The sequence below is a fragment of the Conger conger genome, chromosome 10 (genome assembly GCF_963514075.1).
Source record: "Conger conger chromosome 10, fConCon1.1, whole genome shotgun sequence".
Classification (NCBI taxonomy): Eukaryota; Metazoa; Chordata; class Actinopteri; order Anguilliformes; family Congridae; genus Conger; species Conger conger.
In genome coordinates this window covers 4,830,001-4,854,312 of record NC_083769.1, presented here as the reverse complement: position 1 = coordinate 4,854,312, position 24,312 = coordinate 4,830,001, and the positions used below count along the sequence as shown (strand labels likewise).

Here is a 24,312-nt window from a genome sequence, read left to right as displayed (position 1 = left end):
ACAACAATTAAGGTTCACAGGGAGGTAGGGAGGGATGGGGAGAGGTGCTGTTTGAAGAGGTGTGTCTTCAGCTTGCGCTTGAAGGTGGGGAGAGATTCTATAGTTCTGACCTCAACGGGGAGTTCGTTCCACCACCGTGGAGCCAGAACAGACAGTAGTCGTGAGCGTGAGGTGGAGGTTCTGAGAGGGGGAGGTGCCAAGCGGCCTGTGGAGGCTGAACGAAGAGGTCTGGCAGGGGTGTAGGGTCTGATGATTTTTTGCAGATAAGCTGGGGAAGACCCTTTAACTGCTTGGAAGGCTAGCACCAATGTTTTGAATTTGATGCGAGCCATGACAGGCAGCCAGTGGAGGGAAGTAAGCAGGGGGGTGACATGTGAGTATTTGGGATCCAAATCCAAAAAACAAAGCAAAGTAAACGGTAAATGGTTGGCATTTATATAGCGCCTTTATCCAAAGCGCTGTACAATTGATGCATTGATGCCTTTCATTCACCCATTTATACACACAGACACACACCAATGGTGATTGGCTGCCATGCAAGGTGCCAACCAAAGTCCGGTAATGAGTGAGCCAGGCAGGCGGCGGGCGCTGGAGAGAATGGTTAACACATATTCCAATCTGGCAGAGAACTGAGGGAAACAAGGTGGGTGAAACACACAAAGTACTTGGGCAGAAATGACAAGCAGGTGTGCATGAGCAACATAGGTAATGAGACACAGGTGAACTGAATGACAGAATGAATGAAGACTACGGAAAGCAGCTTGGGACAAGAGGCACGAGAACAACACCAGGCAGACAGAAATGCTAAACGGGAAAGCAGAGCATGACAGCAATTTCCTTCAGATTATTTTTGGGGTCGATTTGACACCTCTTGTATGATTTGTAATTTGGTGGGATTAAATAGTAAACATGCAATAAACATAATTCTGTGTTTTTAGAAGTCCAGAACTAACTTGCATGTAAAACATTTTTAAAAATATACAACCATCTCAGATCCCAGAATCATTCACATTCATACTTGATGAAAGGCTAGTCATTTAAAGACAATAAAAAGGTGACACACAAAGTGTCAACATTTTTCTTTTGCCAATTTTGTCCTTATTTACAGTTTTTTACAATCGTTTTCACACGTTTTCGTCTCAATACCATGTCCACTTTTTCAAAACACTTAACACATTCACCATATCATTAGACTATATGAACTAAACTGTGGATATTTTTGCATTGCTTTCATACTAAAGGCATTCAATCACCACTTCTTCCAAAATTCATGAATACCTCTCTCAGTCAGTGTTCACTACCAGCAAATGTTTGTACAAATACAGCAACTTTTGCAGACATTTAGATACTCTGTTCAAAACAGTTAACTTTCAGTTCAAAACCCAATAAAATTCTGAAAAATTCTGAAAAATGAAACTATATGCTTGAAATATATAAGACAGATCATTCTGATTTGAGCAGAAAGTTTATTCAGTTTATTAAATTTTTTTGTTTGCAGCCTTGTTACCATCTATACAAAAGTGATCATACTTGCATTGAAATGTGCATGTATATAGGGAAAATATAGATGTAGTTGTCACTGAAGAGATTTTTCCACTATTACTGCTGTATATGTACTGTTGAAACATCTGGCTGTCATTTCAGTGAACAACCTACCCAGGTGTTTGGTGTTTGTGCCCTGTTACCACATATACAAAAGGGGCCACCTTTGGATTGGCATTTGCATTCTTTAGCCTTGGTGGGGAAAATGGATGCAGCCAGAGGCAGAGGAAGAAGATGTGGCGGAAGAGCATCAACCAAACCAAGTTCAATTGATGTGTATATTACAGCAGTACTGTGATTTCAGAAGTCTCCAGAAAAAGCAGATGTATCAGTGCACATTTGTCTTTGACTCACTACAGGACCCAGCGGTTACCTCACACAGTCACACAGGGGGGAAGGGGAAGAATGTTTACGCCTCAACAGGAGGATACAATAGTTGGGATGGTCATTGTCAATAACAGCATCAGACTAAGAGAAATATGCAACAACATAATCGCAGACAACAACATATTTCCAAACATTGACACTACAACCATTCAGGATGAAACAGTTGTACACTGTCCCCTTTGACAGGAACTCTGAGGGTGTCAAGGAGCTCAGATACCAATATGAAGTTTATGAAGGTATATGTGAAGGTTGGACATGGTATTGAGACAAGGAACAATATGAAGTTTATGAAGGTATATGTGAAGGTTTAGGACCACCACCCACATGAACAGATGTCACTTCTAGATGCAATGGCTGCTGGGTGTATGGACATAACAGTGGAACACATCCAGGGCTGGAAAAGGCACGCAAAGAGATGTTTTCCTCAGTGTATAGCAAGAGATAACATTCGGAGTGATGTTGATGAAAATCTATGGCCAAATGCAGAGGACAGGATGGATGGGCCAGGCCAACAGTAGACTTCTGATACTGATAGGCAGACAATATATGTGCAAATTACTGTATATAGTGAAAATATTGCTTTTTGGTATGTATTTGTTATTGATTGTAATGTACTTTGAGTAATTGATTGTATTGTATTTTTCCTTTCTGAATTACAGTATATTGCATTGTGTCAAAATACTGTAAACCCTTTGAAGAATACTGTTGCTTTTGTGATTTGTTTCTTTATCATATATTCTTTTATGTTACATAGTAAAAATGTGGGATTCTGGGATTCCAATATAGTAAAACATTCATTCATTTACAGTTTACTGTAAATTTAGCACACTTAGTCATGACATCTATTGTGAGAGGCAAACCAACAGATCAAAAGTTTCTTTAGCTACTTGGCTTGAAATATTTGTGGATGCAAAAATAGAGGAAAGGAAAACACATAATATATGTATTTAGCAATGCTCCAAGTTGTTTGTGTTTTGTAGTTCATTGTACATTGAGTGACAAAGTACTCTTATGGGAGAAAGCATGCGCTATAGTTATGGCAGCAAGAGTCACTTTTGGGTGAAATATTAAGTGTTTTGGTGGTTGAAGTGCCTTTTGCACCAAAGGTTAACTGATGTGCTCAGGTGTGTGTTTCAAAAGCACACTGTGTGAAGAGTTTTGAAAAAGTGGACATGGTATTGAGACAAGTGTGAAAACGATTGTAAAAAACTGTAAACTTTTGGGGTCATTTTTACCCCAAACACATTTTTGATCTTCTTGCTCAAATTTGTAGCACCAACGCTGTCCCCTTGCCTGACAGGGCCACCCATTGGTGTTCCTGCCATCTGTGCTTCAAGTCATTGGACATTTATGTACTTTTATTTAATCTGGTTTTCTGTTTAAAACCATTGTTTCTACAAACCAGTGTCAACCAGTGGCAGATGGGTTCCCCTACTGAGTCAGGTTCTGCTCAAGGTTTCTTCGTGTTTCCAGGGAGTTTTTCCTTGCCACTGTTGCCCTAGGCCAGGGGTCGGCAACCCTGGTCCTGGAGAGCCACAGGGTGTGCTGGCTTTCGTTGTTGCTTGGCATTAATTGATCAATGAAAGCCGTTGATTACACAGTTAACTCACCTCACCTGGTTTCTTGGGTCTGAGTCGCTTGCTTATTTTAAGGTGGAGACGAAAGCCAGCACACCCTGCGGCTCTCCAGGACCAGGGTTGCCGACCCCTGCCCTAGGCGTACTCTTGGGGCCCGGTTTCTAATTCTGTAAAGCTGCTTTGCGACAAAGGCCCTTTGTAAAAAGCGCTATACAAATAAAATTGAATTGAATTGAATTGAATTGGGCGGCACGGATGGTGCAGTGGGTATCACTGCCGCCTCACAGCAAGGAGGTCCTGGATTCGAATCCCCGTTGACCGGGGCCTCTCTGTGCAGAGTTTGCATGTTCTCCACGTGTTTGCGTGGGTTTCCTCTGGGTAGTCTGGTTTCCTCCCACAGTCCAAAGACATGCAACTTAGGCTGATTGGAGAGTCTAAATTGCCCGTAGGTATGAGTGTGTGAGTGAATGGTGTGTATGCCCTGCGATGGACTGGCGACTTGTCCAGGGTGTATTCCTGCCTTTCGCCAAATGTATGCTGGGATAGGCTCCAGCCCCCCTGCGACCCTGTTCAGGATAAGCAGGTTAAGATAATGGATGAATGAATGAATTGAAAAATCACTGAACCCCAGGCCCCCAGAATTCAGCCAATGAACAGTCTCTGATTCTAACATTGAGGAGCGGGGTACAGGGGAACTTAGCCAATGAACAGTCTCTGGCTCTAACATTGAGGGGCGGGGTACAGGCAAACTCAACCAATGAACAGTCTCTGACTCTAACCTTGAGGGGCGGGATACAGGAAAACTCAGCCAATGAACAGTCTCTGACTGCTGCCTGGATTAGGTTTGGAGCATATTGCTTGTAAAAGCTTGGAAGTGCTTCGCCTGTACATATAAGTTTGGGCATGTATTTCCTGTATATTACTGGGAGTTCATTAACTGTAAAAGTGTGGGAGTATTTTGCCTGTATACAATTAGGGGTGGATTTTCTGGGCATAAATTTCCAGTTTTGGTATTGAAAGTTAATTGCCTGTGAAGAACTGGGAGTGTTTGCCTGAATAAGTTGGGCAGTGATTTCTTGCATAATGTTGGGAGTGTGTTTCTTGTATACTATTTTGCCTCTATTAGGCTGAGATTGTGTCAACTGTAAAAAGCTGAGAGTCTATTGATATGCAAGTCTGAATGTTTATTACTATGTATTTGCATGAGGTGCAAAAGGGCTTCATGTACAATAACCAATAACTGAGAGCAGCCTCTTTATTCCACTGTACATCTTTACCAGCTTACTGAAAAACTTTCAGTAGTGATAAGCCTTTATTTGATTTGAACATTTCTATTCAATCAAATGATAAGAAACCAAAATTATATCCCTCCAGAGGCCCCTACATGGCCAGGACTTGTTTTTATCAACAAAATACTGTAATTACCCAGGTTTATTCTGAAGGCAAAATGAAAGCAAAAGAAAAAAAGAGTAAAAAATCATATAATTAAAAATGTTGGTGACTAACCAGCTACATACTGCGAGCTCGCTAGCCATTATGACATGACCCATTGGTCATTTGTTTGGCACTGGCAATCCACTGGCGTAGATGGCTATGTGGGTCAGACTAACTTGGACAATGTGAATCAGAAATCCCCTAGCAAATAATGAATAGCACTTGATTCCCTGTTTGAATGCCTTCCCAGTTTTGCTAGCAATCTCAGTACCCACAGTTAAACATCATCCATGTTTCATTATGCTATATGCACATATTTAATATTCAATAAATGAATAAATAAATGAATAAATAAATATAATATATTGCGTACAATGTTCTACAGAAAATGGAAATCTGACTTTAGAACAATATACAAATAAGTTAGCAATTACACTGTTTGTTCTGAAAGCTTCCTTTTGCATATACACATTTTATGTGTGTGGGTGTGTGCGTGTGTATGTGTGTGTGTGTGTGCGTGTGAGTGTGTGTGTGTGTGTGTGTGAGTGTGTGTGTGTGTGTATGTGTGTGTGTGTGAGTGGGTGGGTGTGTGTGTGTGTGTGTGTGTGTGCGTGCGTGTGTGTGTGAGTGTGTGTGTGTGTTTGTGTGTGTGTGCGTGCGTGTGTGTGTGAGTGTGTGTGTGCGTGTTTGTGTGTGTGAGTGGGCGTGTGTGTGTGTGTGTGTGTGTGTGAGTGGGTGGGTGGGTGTGTGTGTGTGCGTGTGGGTGTGTGTGTGTGCGTGTGTGTGTGTGTGTGTTTGTGTGTGTGAGTGGGTGGGTGTGTGTGTGTGTGGGTGTGTGTGTGTGTGTGCGTGTGTGAGTGTGTCTGTCCCTGTGTCCTCGTGTGTGTGGGTTGTAGGCGGGAGAGAAAGCAGGAGAAGAATGAAGGCAGTTTCGGCTCAGGGAACTGAATCCTCCCTCCCCCTTTCTTTATCTGTTTTTCTTGGTAAAGTCACACCTTCTCACAGCCCAACCCACAATCCCTGCACTTACTGGAAACACCACCTACGCTTCCTGTAAACAATGTTATCTTTTCTCATTCTAATATCTTGCCAAATGTGTGTGTGTGTGTGTGTGTGTGTGTGTGTGTGTGTGTGTGTGTGTGCGCTTGTGTGTGTATACAGGTGTGTGCTTTAACATTAACAAAAATAAATAAAAATGATTGTTGGTTGGTTCTACACCTAATTATTGGCTTGAGTGTTGTGACTGGTGTATGGTCACGATTGGTGACTAATACATTGATACATTGATTGTACGACCCTTAGTACTGATAGCCTTTTATTTTAGTTTGTCTTATATTTCCGGAGCCAAAATTAATTGTTTGCTGTTAAACCAATTTACTTTCATTAATTTAGCGAAGAAGACTATACAGGACTGTTCTGTATAAGAATACGGCGATACACTCAGTGAGCAATTTATTAGGTACACCAGCTCGTTAATGCAAGGATTTAATCAGCTAATCATGTGGCAGCAACTAAATGCATAAAAGCATGCAGACATGGTCAAGACGTTCAGCTGTATTTCAGGCCAAATGTCAGAATGAGGAAGAAATGTGATCTAAGTGACTTAGACCGTGGCATGATTGTTGGTGCCAGACAGGGCAGTTTAAATATCTCAGAAACTCAGAATATTTCATGCACTGCAGTCTCTAGAGTTTGCAGAGTATGGTGCGAAAAACAAAAAAACATGTAGTGAGTAGCAGTTCTGTGGGCAGAAACACATTGTTCATGTGAGAGGTCAAAGAAGAAGGGCCAGACTGGTCTAAGCTGACAGGAAGGTGACAGTAATGCAAATAACCAGACATTCCAACAGTGGTATGCAGAAGAGCATTTCTGAACACAACGCATCTAAGTGGATAGGCTACAGCAGCAGAAGAAATAAGTAAAAAATAAGTCTAATAAATACCTAATAAAGTAGTCATTGAGTGTATGTTGTAATAATGTAACATTTTATTCCATATTTAATTCATTAATTTGAGCAGTGATACTTAGTTGCACATCGATGTAAAAAATTTTCTTAGAGGGCCATGTTTACTAAAGGACAGATTTTTCAATGCAAAAGTATAACAATATCCACATAGAATTCACTAAAAGTTGCAATGGGTCAAAATCATTTTTAGGATGTGATTTGCGGGGGTGTGCATCAACTGGCCCCATGAACTGGTCATTTTTCAGGGATTGTTGCACCTGTTGTCCGATCAATGTTAATATTCTTTAATCAGTTGGACCACCCGCCCCTGTCTTTCGCCTGGCTTCCTTTCTTATTTACTTGAGAGGGGGGGTCTTCCCTCTGGTCAAATAAACCCCAATGCCCCAGTGCAGTGATGGGGACAGTGTAATGTGGGAGAGGCCGTCTTTTGGACGAGATGTTAAAGGTAGAGCCAGCCTTAGTAAATTGGTGATTAATGTATGTGGAATATCATCGCAATATAGCAAATGTTTTGGGGCTGTGACAATTTTCTTTGTAGGTTTGTCCCTTACTGTTTGGTGAGGACAGCATCTTTCTATTAAAAATACAGAGTACATTGTAACAAACAATTTTGCATGAAATTGTGTTTATTAAGGGAGTCACTTTACCATAAAAAACAAAGATGCAACATTTTAAATCATACATGAGCTCGTACAAAATATAATCAATCAAGAAATCAAATTACAGCCATGTCATTAATGCAAAGTGTAATGTCACATGAAAATACAAAAATATATACATATTTGTACACTTATAGATATTTATTGAGTATTGTAGATAGTACTTATTTCTAAACAAAAGCAATTGATTCACAGTTAAATCATATTTTTTAATTCAAATAAGACAACTGAAGTCGTCTGTGATAAGTTAGTCTCATGGGTCTATCTACGCTGAGAAATCATCCATGCTTTGATGAAAGCACGTGTCTCCCACTATTTCATACAGTCTGTCCAGTACTCTGCAGTGACTCTGAGAATTTGTGGACAAACACGTGTTAAATACATCAACATTAACATTAGCCAAAAAATTGGCTTACAGTCTTGTGCTGCACCTCCCCCCCTATGTGAGAAGATGTTTGCAGTGTTTGTGTTTGGCAGCAGGGTCACTCCCCTCTGTTCCCCGGGCGACCTGTCGATCTGAGCCTCAGGGGTTAGTCTTAGTCTCCATAGAAACCCACTTCTCTGTCTCTCCAGCCACTGGAATTCTTCCCAAACTTGTACACCAGTCGCCGGCCATCCACCCGCTCCAGTATCTGTCTCTTATAGTAGTACCTGCACACAGACACACTGGGTCAGATATCTGTGTCTAACAGAAGTACCTGCACACAGACACACTGGGTCAGATATCTGTGTCTAACAGAAGTACCTGCACACAGACACACTGGCTCAGGTATCTGTGTCTAACGGAAGTACCTGCACACAGACAGACTGGGTCAGGTATCTGTGTCTAACAGAAGTACCTGCACACAGACAGACTGGGTCAGGTATCTGTGTCTAACAGAAGTACCTGCACACAGACACACTGGCTCAGGTATCTGCCCCCACCCCGGCTTACCTCATGGCACGGCTGAGCTTCTCGTAGTTCATGCTGCTGTTCCTCTTCCTCTGGCCCCAGAGTTTGGCCACCGCCTCGGACTTTAGGAACTTGAAGACCCCTTCTCTGCGGTCCTCCCACTTCATGAGGCCGTTGTTCTGCTCAGGGTGGACCAGGATGTCCCTGATGAACTCCCAGAGGTGTGTTCCCCTAGCAGCTGTGGGCACATCCACAGACACATCAGTGTCCGTCCACACTGACCCCAATTTGTACTGTCCTGCCGTGCCCATCCGTATTGCGGTAATTGTACCGTCTTTGTGTGTCTTTTGTCATGCCTATGTTTGAATGTTAAGAACACCACAATGGAAGTAAGCCTGCTGACTTGCTTGTGTTTTTGTGTCTCGACCATTTTGTATGGATTACTATCTGCTAAGATAATGTCATGTTATGAAATATCGCTTTTAAATTGTGAAATTAATTCATTAAACATGAGTGAATGACCACAGTAAATATGTACATGTACGTGCATGTGTGGTCTAAATTGCAGTGCTCTGTGATCTTCTGTACAGACCTAAATCTTTAAAAATGAATTTTCTATAAAGTGAAGGTTAGCTATTCACTCACAAATTGTGCACTGCTGATGTGGCAATCAGAGGGTGTTGGTTCCCAATCCTCTGAAGGACCAATTGGGAAGGGCAGCTTGGCTGCCGATTCTGTTTCTGAAATGGTAGATGCCATCCCTTCTGTACAATCTAGCTGTGCCAGCTTGACCAGCTTAAAAACTGAGCTGGCCAAGCTGGTCATAAGCTGGTGTAGCTGGGTATGAGCTGGTCAACCAGCATGGCCAAGCTGGTCATAAGCTGGTGTAGCTGGGTATGAGCTGGTCAACCAGCATAGCCTGGTAACTGGTCAACCAGCTACCAGCTGTTTCAAAACCTAGCTTGAGCTGGTTTTTTTTCCACCAGGGATGCAGCAGACCTGTAAAATCAAAAATTGGAACTCACCATATTTGTTTTTCTTGCCCCTGACAGGCTCAGTCCCAAGACTGCGTTTCTTGGGTCTCCCTCTTCGTCGCTTCAGCTCTCCCTCTGTCAAGAGCACAACATGGCTGAATATCAGAAGCCAAAACCTCCAGGCAAAATCACCTCTTCTTCAGTTTCAGCTCAAACAAATATTTGTGAGACCCAGGCAGAGATAACCGAGCTCATGTGGCACATAAGGCAAACAAAGGGGATTTTAAGGTCTGCTAACCAGGTTTAAAGAAAGACAAAGGAGGCTAATCTGAATGTGTTAGTAGTCAAACGTTAGCACAGCTGGTTTTTTAAAGCACATTCCTTCACAATGAAGACATGAAACTGGGCCTTTGTTTGTTTAGACCATTATTATTCAGGAGTACTGCCTGTTTTCCATTTCTTTCACTTGCAAGAGGAGAAAAATGAGTTTGCGAGGTCTCTCCCGGGGTTTAGAGGGGGAAACTCACCTGTGTCATTTGGGAACGGTTCCTCGGTGAGGTCCTGGTCAGAGTCGCTCCCCAGAGAGGAAGGAGAGTTGGGGTTCCGGAAGCCCAGCGCCCCTAAAGGACGTGCAGGAATGAGAACAACCGTTATCGAAACATGCTGCACACTCACGCTCGGCTGAGACTAGCGCAGCACCATGCCACCCAAGCTGCCCTTGTGACTCTCCTCACCAGACCTGGGTCAAATACGTCATTGTTTTGGATCCAAATGCTTTTCTGTGCTCGATTGATCTTGCCTGGTGCAATTGAACCAACCAAGAGGACAAGAAGGTGGGGTTCACCCTTTTTGAGAGTATTTGATAGGTTCCAAGACATGTTTGATCCAGGTCTGCTGTGCACATTGCACAGCTCCAGCGTGACCTCCCAGACGTGATCCTATTGGTACGCCTGCTCGTATGGTCATGTGATTGAAGAGCTACTCACCTGTGATAGAGTTGTCCAGACTGCCAGGTGACGTGCGTCCTGATTCGTAGCCATTGTCACTGGAGGGTGTCATATCCCCAAACATCTTTACGCCATTTTGAGCGTAGCTGCAGACATCAGACCTTTCATCTGCAATGGGCACGGGACCAATGACAAAACAACAATATGGACAGTTTAGATGCTGCTTTCATTCTAAGCTGAGATTCACATGAACTTAGTCAGCTCTGCATTACAGCCAATGGCTGGCAGCCAGAGCCATATTGACTTGAGTCACGTACTGAACTCTTTGGACAGACTTTGGAGCAGTGTTTTAATTTGGAGCCACGTGTGTGTGTGCACGTGTTCATGCGATTGCTAATGTATGTGATTCTAGAGGCAAGTATGATGATGAGAAAGCGAGAATCGCAACATTAAGTACACATACGAAAAAAAGAGCCCACTTCAGCCATCAGAAGAGGAAAGAATACCCTGTCTAACCTGAGGTCAGGAGGCCATAACTGCTGTCCCCTCCGCTCACGTTCAAGATTTCTGGATACCCCTCGAACAAACTGTCGAAGAAGTCGCAGGTCATCTTCAAATCACCTTCACCTGAAACAAACCACACATTACATCTGTTAGAAGGTCCTGAGATTCTTGCAACCGTTTAGAGCACATATACACTTTGATGTGGAAAATGTTGGTTCATTATCTTTTGCATGATCACATATTCTAATGAAGACTAGGGTCAGACAGAGCAGTACTCGATTGGGTCAGACAGAGCAGTACTCGATTGGGTCAGACAGAGCAGTATTGGATCGGGTTGGATAGGAACATCTGCCGAGTCTCACCATATTGGGCTTTGAGCTCCAGGAGGTTCTGGAACAGCCTCTCCCCCAGCGATCCGAAGGTGGAGAGGAGGGCGTCGCGGGACAGCTGGCACAGCGTTGGTCCATCCATGGAGCAGCTGGCCAGGTCCAGCGCGCGGGCGTCAAACTGGCTCTCCTCCACGTGATGACTGATCCACTCCAGGATGTTCCCTCTGGTCCAGTGTTGGGGGGGCTTCTCATACCATTTATCAGACTCTGAAAGGAATGAAAATAACACACATCATAAGGGCTGTGGGCTTTGTTGGGTACGGTTTAAACTTTCTCCTGACCAACTTCTGTTTGTACTCTTTCACTGTCAGTTTCTTCTTCTGTTTGTGACTCATGTGATATGCTGCTGAGACATGGCTTTTTTTTGCACTGCAGTCAACAGGAAAGGTTCTTGTGCTTGACCTATCATGGCCTACTTTCGTCACATGACCACTGTGGACTGAACATTTCGATGTCTGCAAGAGAAAATCTTCACTAAAATGGGGTAACCTGCCTTGAGCTCGAACAAAACAAAAGAGGCTTGAGAGAACATACTATCTTAGCAACAATGCGAATAACCGTTATTCAGTGAAAAACATGCACATGTCTGAGAAAACACGACGGAGCTCAATAATATCCCATAACGGAGGCGCAGTAATACTGAGGCAGTGTGAAACACGGCGTGCTGTTACTCTTACCGAGTACATCGTAAACCGAACCGACGTGTGAACTGGCCGGGCAGCCCAGCTGGCCAGTGCAGGGTTCTGCAGCCGCAGGTTCAGTGGTGCCGGGCTGGTACACGGCCCAGTTTGCACTGGTGAGGATGGCACTCAGGTCACTGGACTCCCACATCTCATCTGCTTACTGGAAAACGTATCGGGTAAGTGTCTGTCCAACAATCGCAGGATAACAACGTCTCCGTTTAAAAAAGGGTCTGAAAATTGGAGCCCATGGCATTTTGATGTCAATGCTTCTTCAAGTCATGCATTCGATCATGCATTCACTGTGTTAAATGTTTTTTTTTGTTTTTTTTCTTAAAACCAGTTTAATATTAGTGAAGTATTCACAGTTACAGCACAAAATAAACATTGAGCCTACCTACCTCCTCAAAACGAAAACAGAGAGCAAATAATCCACTCTGTGAGATATGTGTGTCTGCCTGACGGTGTGATTCGCTCTGATTTGCAGATCCGCTCTGCAGCTGCTTATATTCCTGAGTCCCGTTATGGCTCTGCTTTGTGGCTGCTCACCTGCTCTTATACGGGGCTTTTTTTAGCGAAAGGGGCAGGGCTCAGGTAAGTCAGAGGGGAATTCCACGGAAACCGCCGGAACAGCACACCTTTTTTCCCAGGAACGGGGCCGGCCTCCTGCACTCCTGCCCCTGCCCCTGCCCCTGATCTCTTTCCATTACAACCCCATGTGAGCCCGGGGCACAGCCAGGACCCTCCTGCCCTGTGAACGCCTCGTCATTTTATGGGCGGCCATTGACCTGCTCGAGAAATCGGCTTCTCTGCCAGGTGTATTTTTAGCTGCCAAACCCTCGTGATCGATCCAACTTTTGTTGGTTTTGATTTTCCCCTCTCATTCCCCACTCAAGTTGTGAGGTGAAGTAATTTGTGTCAATGTTTACCAAAGGCCTTTGACTTGTTTTGGCTTTTCTGACTGTTAAATCTTTACAATCCAAAGCACAAGAAGTGCAACATTTTACATCAATTTGATATACTTGAACAATAATTATGAACTAATACTCGTGCACATGTGCACACACATACAGACATGCACACGCACACACACACGCACACACAGGCATGCACGCACACACCAGTCCACTCACACACACACACACACACACAGAAATTGATTTTCATGTGTATTCTTTTGAAGGTATTTAGAAGTACACTTTACATGATCATAGCACACTAATAGCAGATGGTTGTGTAATGTTATCGCTGTTTTTAGGCCATACTCATTTCAACATCATATGATTAAATTCTGCACCCTTTGAAACCCCAGCCATAACCATAAAACCCATTCAAACATTAACCAAACATTAACGAGAAGCGTAAACGTAGCCCTCCTCCACCTTCCCATGAACTCCTCAATTGTGTTCATGGGGTGGTTCAAGATTCACTAATCCCTTCCCTTGAAATTTGCTTTCCCAAACAGGATATCGTCAGCTCAGGTTAAGTGTTTGTTGCAGAACTGCTCCTAGGCTTAAATATGGCTCAACTCTGGAAGGCGTTTGCCCTGCAGGAAGGTGTCCAATTAAAAAAACAAAAGTAAGATGCGGGTACAGTTTCCGTGAAACTGTAAAACAAACACAGGGGGATTAATTATTAATTATCTGATGTAATTCCTGTGTCATCCGGTGTCATATGAGACTGCAGTTTTGTTAGCATTACTGACGAGGTCACTCACGAACGAGGCATGACGTAAACTCGCCTCACGCTCGGCGCGGGCTCAGCGCGGCCCCGCCCCCAGAAACCGGTTTCTCAGTCACGGTGGGAGGAAACTCCGCCTCTAAACTGGTAAAAATCTGCAGCAACGGGTTATACTTGCAGAACAGGAGCTGAGCTGGTTTAGTACCGCTGTATTTTCACGCAAGCCTACACTGTGCCAGAGTTCATATGTTTGACATATTTGTCACGGTTAATTGAAATCTGTCATCTGACTCGATTCAAGACATTAATGCTTAAATGTAAATACGACTCCATTACATAAAATCAACCCTTTCCATTCACTGAACCTGATAATGCATGTTGAATTAGAAAAAAAATGTTCCCCTATGTGTAACATAATAGTCAAAAACGTAGTATAATAATTTGACACATGGGAAATAATCAACTTTTTATGTGGAATTACTAAAAGTATCATTCTATTTGAATTATCTGTAAATTGAGCGATCATATTTAATATAATTATCTATTTATTCTTAGTTTTGCCCACTTTTAACCACCAGTAATTGGGGTTATTTTAATCAATAACAGGCAAAACATACAGATTTAAATATGTTATTAAAATATATTAAACGCAAATAATATACTCTACTATTTTGTAATACCAAAGAGAATACAAAATGTTTATTTAACACTGAACATGTGTGGACCCGAGAAGGTACTGTAGGGGGTCTGCAATTGCCCCCTAGTCCACACCCGCATTCTCCCCTCCCACTCCGCATGGAATTCCTCCAGGATCAGAAAAGGGTGAGAACACCTGCAGAAACGTCTTCATTTTCACAGCATGTAAATTCTAGGGACACATATAAATACTGTTTTTATTTGGGTGTAGCCTAAGGGTTTCAGTTCATGTCATGGAAAATATATTCAAATACTGATTATCCTAATTAACCCATGAGTGACGGGACGGGACGCGACCTGGGTCCTGATATTACTCGCTGCTGCCATCTGGTGTTCAGTTGTTTTTCTTTTTTTTTGGGGGGTTAGACAAGGAGGATAGGGATATTAGAAAGGGGGGGCGGGGGAAATCAGGAGGGAGGAACACCTGGACACCTACTTATTCATGCCATTATCTAATCAGCCAATTGTGCGGCAACAGTGCAATGCCAAAAATCATGCAGATATGGTTCAGGAGCTTTAGTTAATGTTCACATCAACCATCAGAATGTGGAAAAAATGTGATCTCAGTGATTTCGACCATGGCATGATTATTGGTGCCAGACGGGCTGGTCTGAGTATTTCTGAAACTGCTAATCTCCTGGGACTTTCACGCACAACAGTCTCTAGAGTTTACTCAGAATAGTGTGGGAAAAAGAAAATCCAGTGTGCAGCAGTTCTGCGGATGGAAATGCCATGTTAATCAAATTGGTCAAGGGAGAAGGGCCAGACTGGTCGAAGCTGACGCAAATAACACAAATAACCACACATTACAACAGTGGTATGTAAAAGAGCATCTCTGAACACACAACACTTCAAACTTCTAAGTGGATAGGCTACAGCAGCAGAAGATTTAAGAAGTCTATAAATAGTAATAAATACCTAATAAAGTGCTCACTGAGTGTATATGTGGGTTAATTATAGCATACTAATTCCATTTTTATTATTTAATGTCATTTGTTAGAACATACATTTGTGTTACATTTGTTAAAATTTTGTAAATTAAAATCCACAGGCATATTCTCATGTTTTCATGTTGATAGATTACATAAGTGTGTAAAACAGGCTGAAGGCTAAATTAAATTGCTTGGCTATGATGATTCAGTGGTTATTTCACGTGGTAATCCTCCAGATCATTTATATCAGTTATTTAGCAATAGGATTTGTTGTTTAACTTTCAAGCTTGCAAGGTAGCATCTTAAAATAGAATAGAATAGATTATTTTTAATTTTAAAAAAAACATTTTAATTAGCCAGCAAACACAAAAGTAAACAATTTGCATAAAATGCAATAATAGAAATACAGAAATTGTGAGATTCCTAAATTACATCCCTGCTGGAAAATCCAGTTATTGAAAAATTGGCTGCATCCTGCCTTTTGTTCCTGTCTGGCCACAGAACCTCATCCGCATCACAGTCAATGTTTTCCCTGGCCAAGCAGTGTGATCTCCTGGCATTACTTGTCTGACCCTGGGGTGAATCTACTGAACAGGAATATCACCACATGCCTCCTTCATTGCCTGTAGAGGGGGCATCTGTGTGTGGCTTCCAGTCATAAACCTTCCATCACCAAGAAAAAAAAAAAGTTGGGTTCAGAAATGGTGAGAATTTTTGGAAGGTCTGGGGCGAGGAATCTGTTATGGACCAGAGGAGCCTGGTGGAGACTGTTGTCCCAGATGATAACATACATGCTGGTGGAATCAGTGAAGGGTGTCAAAAGGTGATCAGATGGGCAGTATTGTAAGGACCAAGGCTGGAATGGTGTTTGAGAACTCCTAGCCCTCCTCCATCTCTTATTCTGACTCTCTGAAACAGCGGGTTAACCAGCTACCAGTTCAGACAAGCTACCAGTACTACCTGGTTGATACCCAGCTAGTCCAGCTTTATGACCAGCTTGACCATGCTGATTGACCAGCTCATACCCAGCAAGACCAGTTTATGACCAGCTTGACCATGCTGGTTGACCAGCTCATACCCAGTTAGACCAGTGTTATGACCAGCTTGACCAGCTCAAACAATTATTTCTAAGTAAACATTCATTCTCCCGCACACCTTCCCAGATCTGCGACCCTGTGTTCCCAGAAGTGCACCCAAAGGAACGGCAGTGGAAGAAACAAGCCTGCCGTAAAATCCAGCTATGCCAGCTTGACCAGCATGAAAATTGAGCTGGTCAAGCTGGTCAAGCTGGCATAGCTGGATTTTACGGCAGGTTTGTTTCTTCCTTTGGGTGCAGTTCACTTGTGGACGCAGTCAGTGCGGAGCTGCTCCGCGGCCGTTGGCTCAGGGTGGGCCTCCTGCAGGAACGCTGGCACGAGGACAGGGACCTTTTTCTGTTTTTCTTTTGTTTGTAGATTTATGGTTACAGTCGTACAACATACACAGGTCAGGGTCCAATCGCTTGCCTTTAGGTTCCAGCTGTTGGTCAATAGCTCTCAAGTACTGGTCAATAGTTAGCTAAGAGGGTGGGGTTGGTTTACTTGGCAACTCACATTAGGTCTATTACAATGGGAATTAATGTTTTTTTCAAGCAGAAAAATGTTCTGATGAAAATGCAGGCAACTGCATCAATTTTGGGAAAAATATTTTTTTATGATACTAGCACCAATTTACAAAGTGTTTCCTCTTGAATATTCATATGTAATTTTAAAATTTGGGAAGTACCAGATGACTGAAAGGTTGCATAAGGAGTCATTCCATGGGAAATGGACGAGTTTGTCAAGTCTGTTCCTCAGAATCCCATAGTTTTTTTATATACTGCATTTGGGTGGGTAAATGGCTAATGTTAAAAGGTCCGAAATTATAGCTATAGGAACAATACAGGAGATACCTGATGACTCACTTTCTAGAAATCACCTAATAATAGCTGTTTTCAAAGCCAAAATGTATTTTAAGGAGGGAAAGATGTTGCTGCATTCGTTATTCCCTTTTTGTCGGAGAACAGGGGACACACTGAAGCACGTGATGCTGGTTCCATGCACCTCTGACTCATCATGCGGGACAATGAATGTTTACTTAGAAATAATATGTGTAAAATCACCAGCCAAATGGGGCAACAGGCTTTGATAACGGTGTGCTATGAATGCTGGGATAGGTTAGCACCAGCTGCTTTACATTAATGGGAAAATGGCAGTTGACTGTGAAACTCATTTAAGATAAGCAGAAAATTGCTAAAGAGGCTCAAGGACTTTGATAGAAGTCTATTTGTTCTTGATTTCCACTGGTAGTATCAAACAAGCACTACTCAGCTGAAGTTATTTTAATGTCATATTATGATGTGCCTAAAGAGGGCAACATCGTGCTGTCAATTTTCAAGTCTTATGTATTTCTCTAATAAACCTGGTTTATAAAAGCAATTTCTTTACTGATAATTATGTTTTCTAAATATATATTTATTGTATTTATCAAGTGAATGACCATTTATGGACATATATTATTTGCTTTTGGTTTCTTGTTGAAGGGGTACAAGTGTAAGAATGGCGGCTGTTTATCATGACGCCTTATCTGAAATTCACAATCTCTAATACAGAATGTTTCATCAGGCAATACATGCACTATGTACAATATGAGTATCTTATTTGAAAATAATATTAATTATATTGGTTTCCATGTGTTTTTCATGCGGTACAACACCTTTCTTTGGTTATAACAAACACTTAAAACATTTTAATCAAAATTTTAATTTCAGTGGCAACTTAAATATTATAATAATTGCACATTTGTTTTTTAATTTGTTGGAAGCCTCAAAAGACAGGAAATTAAAGGTACAATAAGTAAGATTAATATAATATGTGTGTTAAAACATTGTTACAAGACCATTGTGAAGCCCTTCCTATCATTGAAAAAGGCTCACTGACATGTTGACTCACCCTCTGCCTGTGTCTATAGTCCTTAAATTTGGGTTTCAAAATATACAGTTGACGGGCCGGCACCCTGGAACAAAACATTGTACAGCTGTACAATAATTCAAGCTCATTGGTTGAAAATTGGTTCTAATTGCCACATCCAATGGGGTTTCAACAACAGTGCGTTTACAGAGAAGGGGTAGGGATAAACAGTGTTGTGGTTTGAAGTTGTTTGTTGCTGCTATTCCTCTCTTGACCATTACAAGTCCGAAATGACCTATTGTACCTTTAAATTGATAAGCCCTAATGTGTGAAATGTGATCTAAGTGACTTTGACTGTGGAATGAGTATTGGTGTCAAACAGGGTGGTTTGAGTATCTCTGAGTATCTCATATCTCTGTGTATTTGAGTAACTGCTGAGCTGGTATTTTCACACACCACAATCTCTAGAGTTTGCAGAGAATGGTACGACAAGAAAAATGCATCCAGTGAGCAGCAGTTCTGCAGACAGAAATGCCTTGTTAATGAGAGAGGTCAGAGGAGAATGCTCAGTCTGGTCGAAGCTGACAAGGCAAAGGTAAGGCAAATAACCACACATTACAACAGTGATATGCAGGAGAGCATCTCTGAACACACAATGTTTGTAACTTTCAAATTAGCTGTTTTCTACTGGTTTTTGCAATTGCAATTGCAATTGAAATATGGTAGAAATCATGATCAGTGCATGCATTTGTATTTGCCAAAGTAAGATCATTTGTAGGCCTGACAAGTCATAAAGTACAGACCAAAATGTTGAATACTTCCAGGGTGTTGCTAGGTGATTGACTAAGGTGTTGTTGGGTGTTGCAAGGTGGTTTCTAGGGTGTTGCTAGGTTATTGCTTAGGTATTGCTAGGACGTTTCAAGGGTATTGCTAGGTGGTCGCTAAGGTGATGCTAGATGGTTGCTAGGGATGTATAATAATAATAAAGTTGACTTTTGAATAACAGTAGTGAGTTACTAATACAAATAATCAGAACAATTCCAATATGGTTTCGCTAAATACAATGTATTGAGCTACTAGCAAAATTTGATGCATGTAATTTTCTCATGGTCACACATATTAAGTACCAAATATATAAATGTAAATATTTTAAGCAGGTATAAAATAACTTTCTAATGGAGATGTGAGGAGTACTAGAATGTCCCAACTCCCATTGTTATGTGCCTGGTTCAGGATCACCGGTCTCTGTGTGCAAACAGGATGTGCTTCCAGGAGCCAGAGGCTCTAATTATGATACCATCTACCATACACACAAACTACAAATCATTCACAGAGCTGTACACTAGCACACACACACACTCACTCACTCTCTCTTTCTCTCTCTACACACAAACTACAAATGATTCACAGAGCTGTCCGCACATGCACATACTCACATACACACACTTTCCTTCTCTCTCTGTCTGTCTCTCCCTCCATTTCTCCCTCCCTCTCTCCCCTGCATCTCACACTCAGAGACCCAGAGATCCTTGTTTGCTAAGTGGGAAGTGACATAGCATGTGACAATTCTTACTCAGTCAAACAGTGGTGAATTCCTTGTAAAGGCAGTCTTGCACAATGTAACAGGTTTAAGAGTTGTGTGTAGGAGTCTTACAGAGACTTACCAAAGTATGCATTCAGATTCTGTGCTGAAAAGACTTCTCACACACAGCTAATACGATTTCAGAAAGATGTGGTCAAAGCGGTTACGCACCATACTGACATCACAAAAACAGGCCAAGTGGTGGATACTCTCTAATCTGAGATAGCTGCCCCATGGTTGCCTTTATATAGCAAAACCCGATGTCTGGGTCCAGTTAGCTGCATGGCCCAATTGAGACAGCGACAGTTGAAAGCCCAGTCAGTGGTCAGGGGTCAGACGCTCAAGCTGACGGCCATTTCTAAATCAGGTCATGAGTCGTCCGTTTGGGTGAAAGCAACTTCCCTTTTATGGCTGCCGTAGTGACTCAGATGTCAGGGTGTAGCCGTGTGTAACATTCGGTTGTCAAGAATATGAACAAAAAGAATAAAATCTCCAGTCGGCTGATTCAAGGTATTAGTTGGGATAAGCAGAGGATTTTCTTTATGACCAAAAGCTTTTAAAGTTATTTTTGAGCTGTGCAGTGTGTGAAAGGATGGGAAAGGGGGTGGGGGGGTGGGGTGGTATGAGACGATGGCTTGGCCCATGGAAAATGCATGGGGCTGAATTGATAAACTTTTTCTCTCATGGGGCAAAAAAACCTTCCAGGAAACGAAATGACTCCTGCTATTTAACCCTAACAGTTTTATGATGAGGTAAAAACAACTCAAAAGGAGCCAAACGGATTAAGAGAGGACCATTATCCAGAACTCATCCTGAATTATTTTTCCTGTATTTTGTCTGTGTGGGGAAAGTAATGGGTTAATTACTACAAAAGCCAAGGAAACTGCCTTGTATATGAGAGAAATGAACAGTGAACAGTGTCAGAACAGTGACCAGGATATACATCGAGGTCTTCCCACGACTTCAGGCACAGGGTGTAAACACACGCCATCTCCACCCCGATTGCCCTTCCAGCTTCTGATGTTTCCGGTCTGGCACAGAAAGAGGTGTGGTCTCTCCCCACGCCTACGGGGCCAGCTTCCTGTCCCAGACGGTGTGCAGGGATTCTGGGGCCGGAGGACCCAGACAATACTGCTGAGGTCAGCACACAGACCCTCTACTGCCCCACAATAACAGCGACGGCTTATCTCCACATCGCACAGCACCAAGAGCCAAGACAAAGTAACATTTTCACGAATAAAGACGAAACAATGTCTGCGCTCCACTGGAGACAAAAGGCAGTTTCTAAAAAAGGTTGCTTAAAGAAAGTGTGTTTCTAAGCAGATAAGCAATAGCTAATAATATTAATTAGCAGATGGCCATGCTCAGTGACTTGATCTCTTGCAGTTTGACAGAGTTTAGAGTTAAATACAATTTAAGTGCAGAACCTTGATCATGTAATTGTAAATATACAAAAATATGATAAATATACAATTAATAAATATACAAAAGCATGGCCAAAGTCTAACCTACGTTGTGCTAGCTTTCGGCTGTATGCCGGTTTGTGAATAGTATAATATCAGTAAAGCATGAAGCAGAAGGATTAGGTGTTCCTGTTTACTGGTAATATAGACTTAAGATTACAGTCAATCAGCTGTTCAGTCAGAAACCAGTTGCACAACTTGAACTTGTGTATTTCATGATGAACACAGGGCTACTCCTTATGGAGATCAGACCTGGGTCAACTATGTCATTTTTTGGTTGGGTGTAGATACATTTGTTCCAGCTTGGCTGCTATAACGGTGTGTGCGGGTAGGGAGATGGTGTTGCTGTCGGTAATGTGTTAGATTCCCCGGCCTGATCTCTGGGTACTAGTTTGTGCCACTCCTGTTCGAATCCACCATTACCGCTTCTCTGCAGTACAGAATCAGATCACCAGACCTTTATTGTGGGTAAGATACATTGCATTCCAAGCGTTCTTACAAGCATTTTCAGTCTTGTGATAAGACTTAAGATTTTATTTTATTTTCAAGTAGAAAAAGATAGCAAGCCTAAGATACATGTTTAGACTGACTTGTTTTGTTGTCATTTGCAGTGCACACACAGCATACAGTAGGTCTATAGGTCCAGAATGCATCGGTTTCCAGTCCAAGAAAGGGCCTGTTACCTGGCCAGACCATGGGGAAGACAGTTAGCCAAGGTTTCCCCATCCGGTGGGGCTCTGGGCCACATTCTTCCCTGGGCCTGGTCAGGTTTCTGTCACTGTCCTGAGATTTAGTCCTCCAGCTAGATTGGTTTTATTTTTCTCTGACCCCAGCAGTTCTCAGCCCTCCAGGACTGTGAGTTGCTGGTCGCAACAATAAGGATACCCTGGTAACTGTAGCCCTGCCTATACAATGTAGCCAATGGAGAACAATCAATTTGCTATCGTTTATGCTTTTTATTTTTTACTTTTATGAAATCAATAAAACAACAAACTATATACAAAAGCAAGTCAGAGATTCAAGATCAAATTTATGTACAGGTTTTTTCTGTTTTATTGAGATTTATTTATAGCATCAAAGCCAAAAATTGTCTTTGACCTTATGGTACAATAACCAAGCTGATTTTTAGTAGTTGTGGAGAACATACATGTGGCCAAAGTAACGAGAGGAGTAAACAGTATATGTAAATAATGTGACCCCATAGTTCTGATTCTTGCCTTTCCTTTTTTACATTTGATCAAACATTTTCATCGACAACAACAATCTCTGTGGAAAATTTATTTTTAATCTTTTATGTGATTGCTAAGAGACCGTTTGCATAACATTGATGATATTTTGTACAGAATATCTTCAGTTTGACTTCAAACAGAACATTTTGGGAAATTAATGAATACATTTTAAAAATTGTATGTATTCAGGTACTTGTTTCCTCATTATATTGGGTTAATATGAGATGTAACCAGTTGACTTTATTCACATTACTTCACATTGTAGTTGAGCTCACAGGAGCACACCTCTGTTTGTCATCCAGTCATGCTGGATCCAGTCTCGGCTGACCTGCGCATTTCCGTCAGCTCAATAAAAATAGGACGCTACAACCCCATGTGATTTTTCTAACTGGTACATACACTAAGTTTGTATTTGTGCTTTTGGTTGATTACATCTGTATGTCAAGCATATGTAAAGTGTAACAATGTACACTTATGTAACTATCTATACCCCATACTTGGCCATGATTTGCAGGGTCATGTTAGCTTGACACAACTTTTCCAGCCAATAAGAATTTCTACAGAATATCTAGTCACACATTGTGGTTTTAAATTACACAATAACTTCTGAGGAGACGGAGCAGAAAGACGGAGCAGAAAATTGACATGAAACTGGTCTGTTGAAATCTGAAGTGAAAGAGGGTGTGTACAATGCGATTTACAGCAGTTTGGAACATCTTTAAGAAGAAAAGAGAGCACTGGTATCGCCAGTCTGGCGTCATGAATCTGGAGAGCTCAGTAATCCCAAAGGAACAGGCAGGCCTCTACAGTTGATGACGGAAGAATTCTCATCACAATGTGGAAAAGACCCCAAACACTTCCTCTGGAGGCAGGCGTGGATGTGTCAGTGACTACTGTCCGCAGAAGACTTCACAAACAGATCTATAGCAGAGGCTACGCTGCGGGATGCACACCACTTGCAGAGACAGGAAGGCCACGTTACAGTTAAGGAGTACCTAAAAGAGCCTGCAGAGTTCTGGAGAAAGGTCTTGTGGACAGAGGAGACCAAGATTCGCTTGTATCAGAGTGATGGCAAGTGTGGCAGCCAAACTAAATTGCACAAGATCCAGGGCATCTGCCCCCTCATCTGTGAAACATGGTGGTGGGCGTGTTATGGTTTGGGCATGTATCCACAGGTACCGGCTCACTCGTCTTCACTGATAATGTAACTGCTGATAGAGGCAGCAGATTGAAAGTGTACAGAAGGAGTAAGAAGTAAGTGGTTTTCAGCTGAAAGGACCATTTCAATTGAAATGTCATTTTCTAAAATATGTATTTAAGAATTTGGAGACAGGCTAATGTTTGTTAAAAGTTTGGATTTTACAGCAGTATTTTACACTTTTTTGTTTTAAAGGCCAATGATTAATATTTGGTGCAAAGGCCGTTTTCAAATAATTTAGAAAATAATTAATCAAATTGAAATGATAAAAGAAACAGGCAGCATTAAAATAATAACATATAATATCAGGCAACTGTGATAACAGTGTAAATGAGCCTGGCAGGTTTGTGGGTTGGGCCACAGCCGGCGGGTCTGTCACTCGACCTGTTGCCATGGCAGTCCTCTCTCCCCGTCTCCATGGCTGCGAGACCTCGGCTGGCGAGTGGTCGCCATGGACACGCTCAAGCTTCGGAAACTATAACTCTTGCCATGGTGTTGGTACAGTTGAATTACGCGCTGCGTGAAAGAAGCTGTTTGAATCACTGAAGCCAACTGAGTGAAATACACTACGCTGGAACATTTGGACAAAGCTTTCCCACTCTCCAGCCCCTCCTGGCCTCAGCGGGCTCTCTGAGAGGACTCGAGTTGAATTCG

At 42.2% G+C, this 24,312-nt stretch overlaps 1 protein-coding gene across 1 annotated transcript; it reads right to left on the bottom strand.

Moving 5' to 3' along the window:
* Positions 1–7,514: 7,514 nt before the first annotated feature.
* On the bottom strand, positions 7,515–12,485 carry LOC133139259 (ETS-related transcription factor Elf-3-like). The gene is made up of 9 exons (XM_061258681.1): positions 12,353–12,485; positions 11,949–12,114; positions 11,245–11,478; positions 10,895–11,005; positions 10,418–10,546; positions 9,959–10,051; positions 9,483–9,566; positions 8,500–8,695; positions 7,515–8,216 (listed from the first exon to the last, which is right to left on the bottom strand). The coding sequence occupies exons 2-9, from the start codon at positions 12,100–12,102 to the stop codon at positions 8,102–8,104; spliced, it is 1,116 nt and encodes a 371-aa protein (XP_061114665.1). The 5' UTR covers positions 12,103–12,114; positions 12,353–12,485; the 3' UTR covers positions 7,515–8,101.
* Between the last annotated feature and the right edge of the window lie 11,827 nt (positions 12,486–24,312).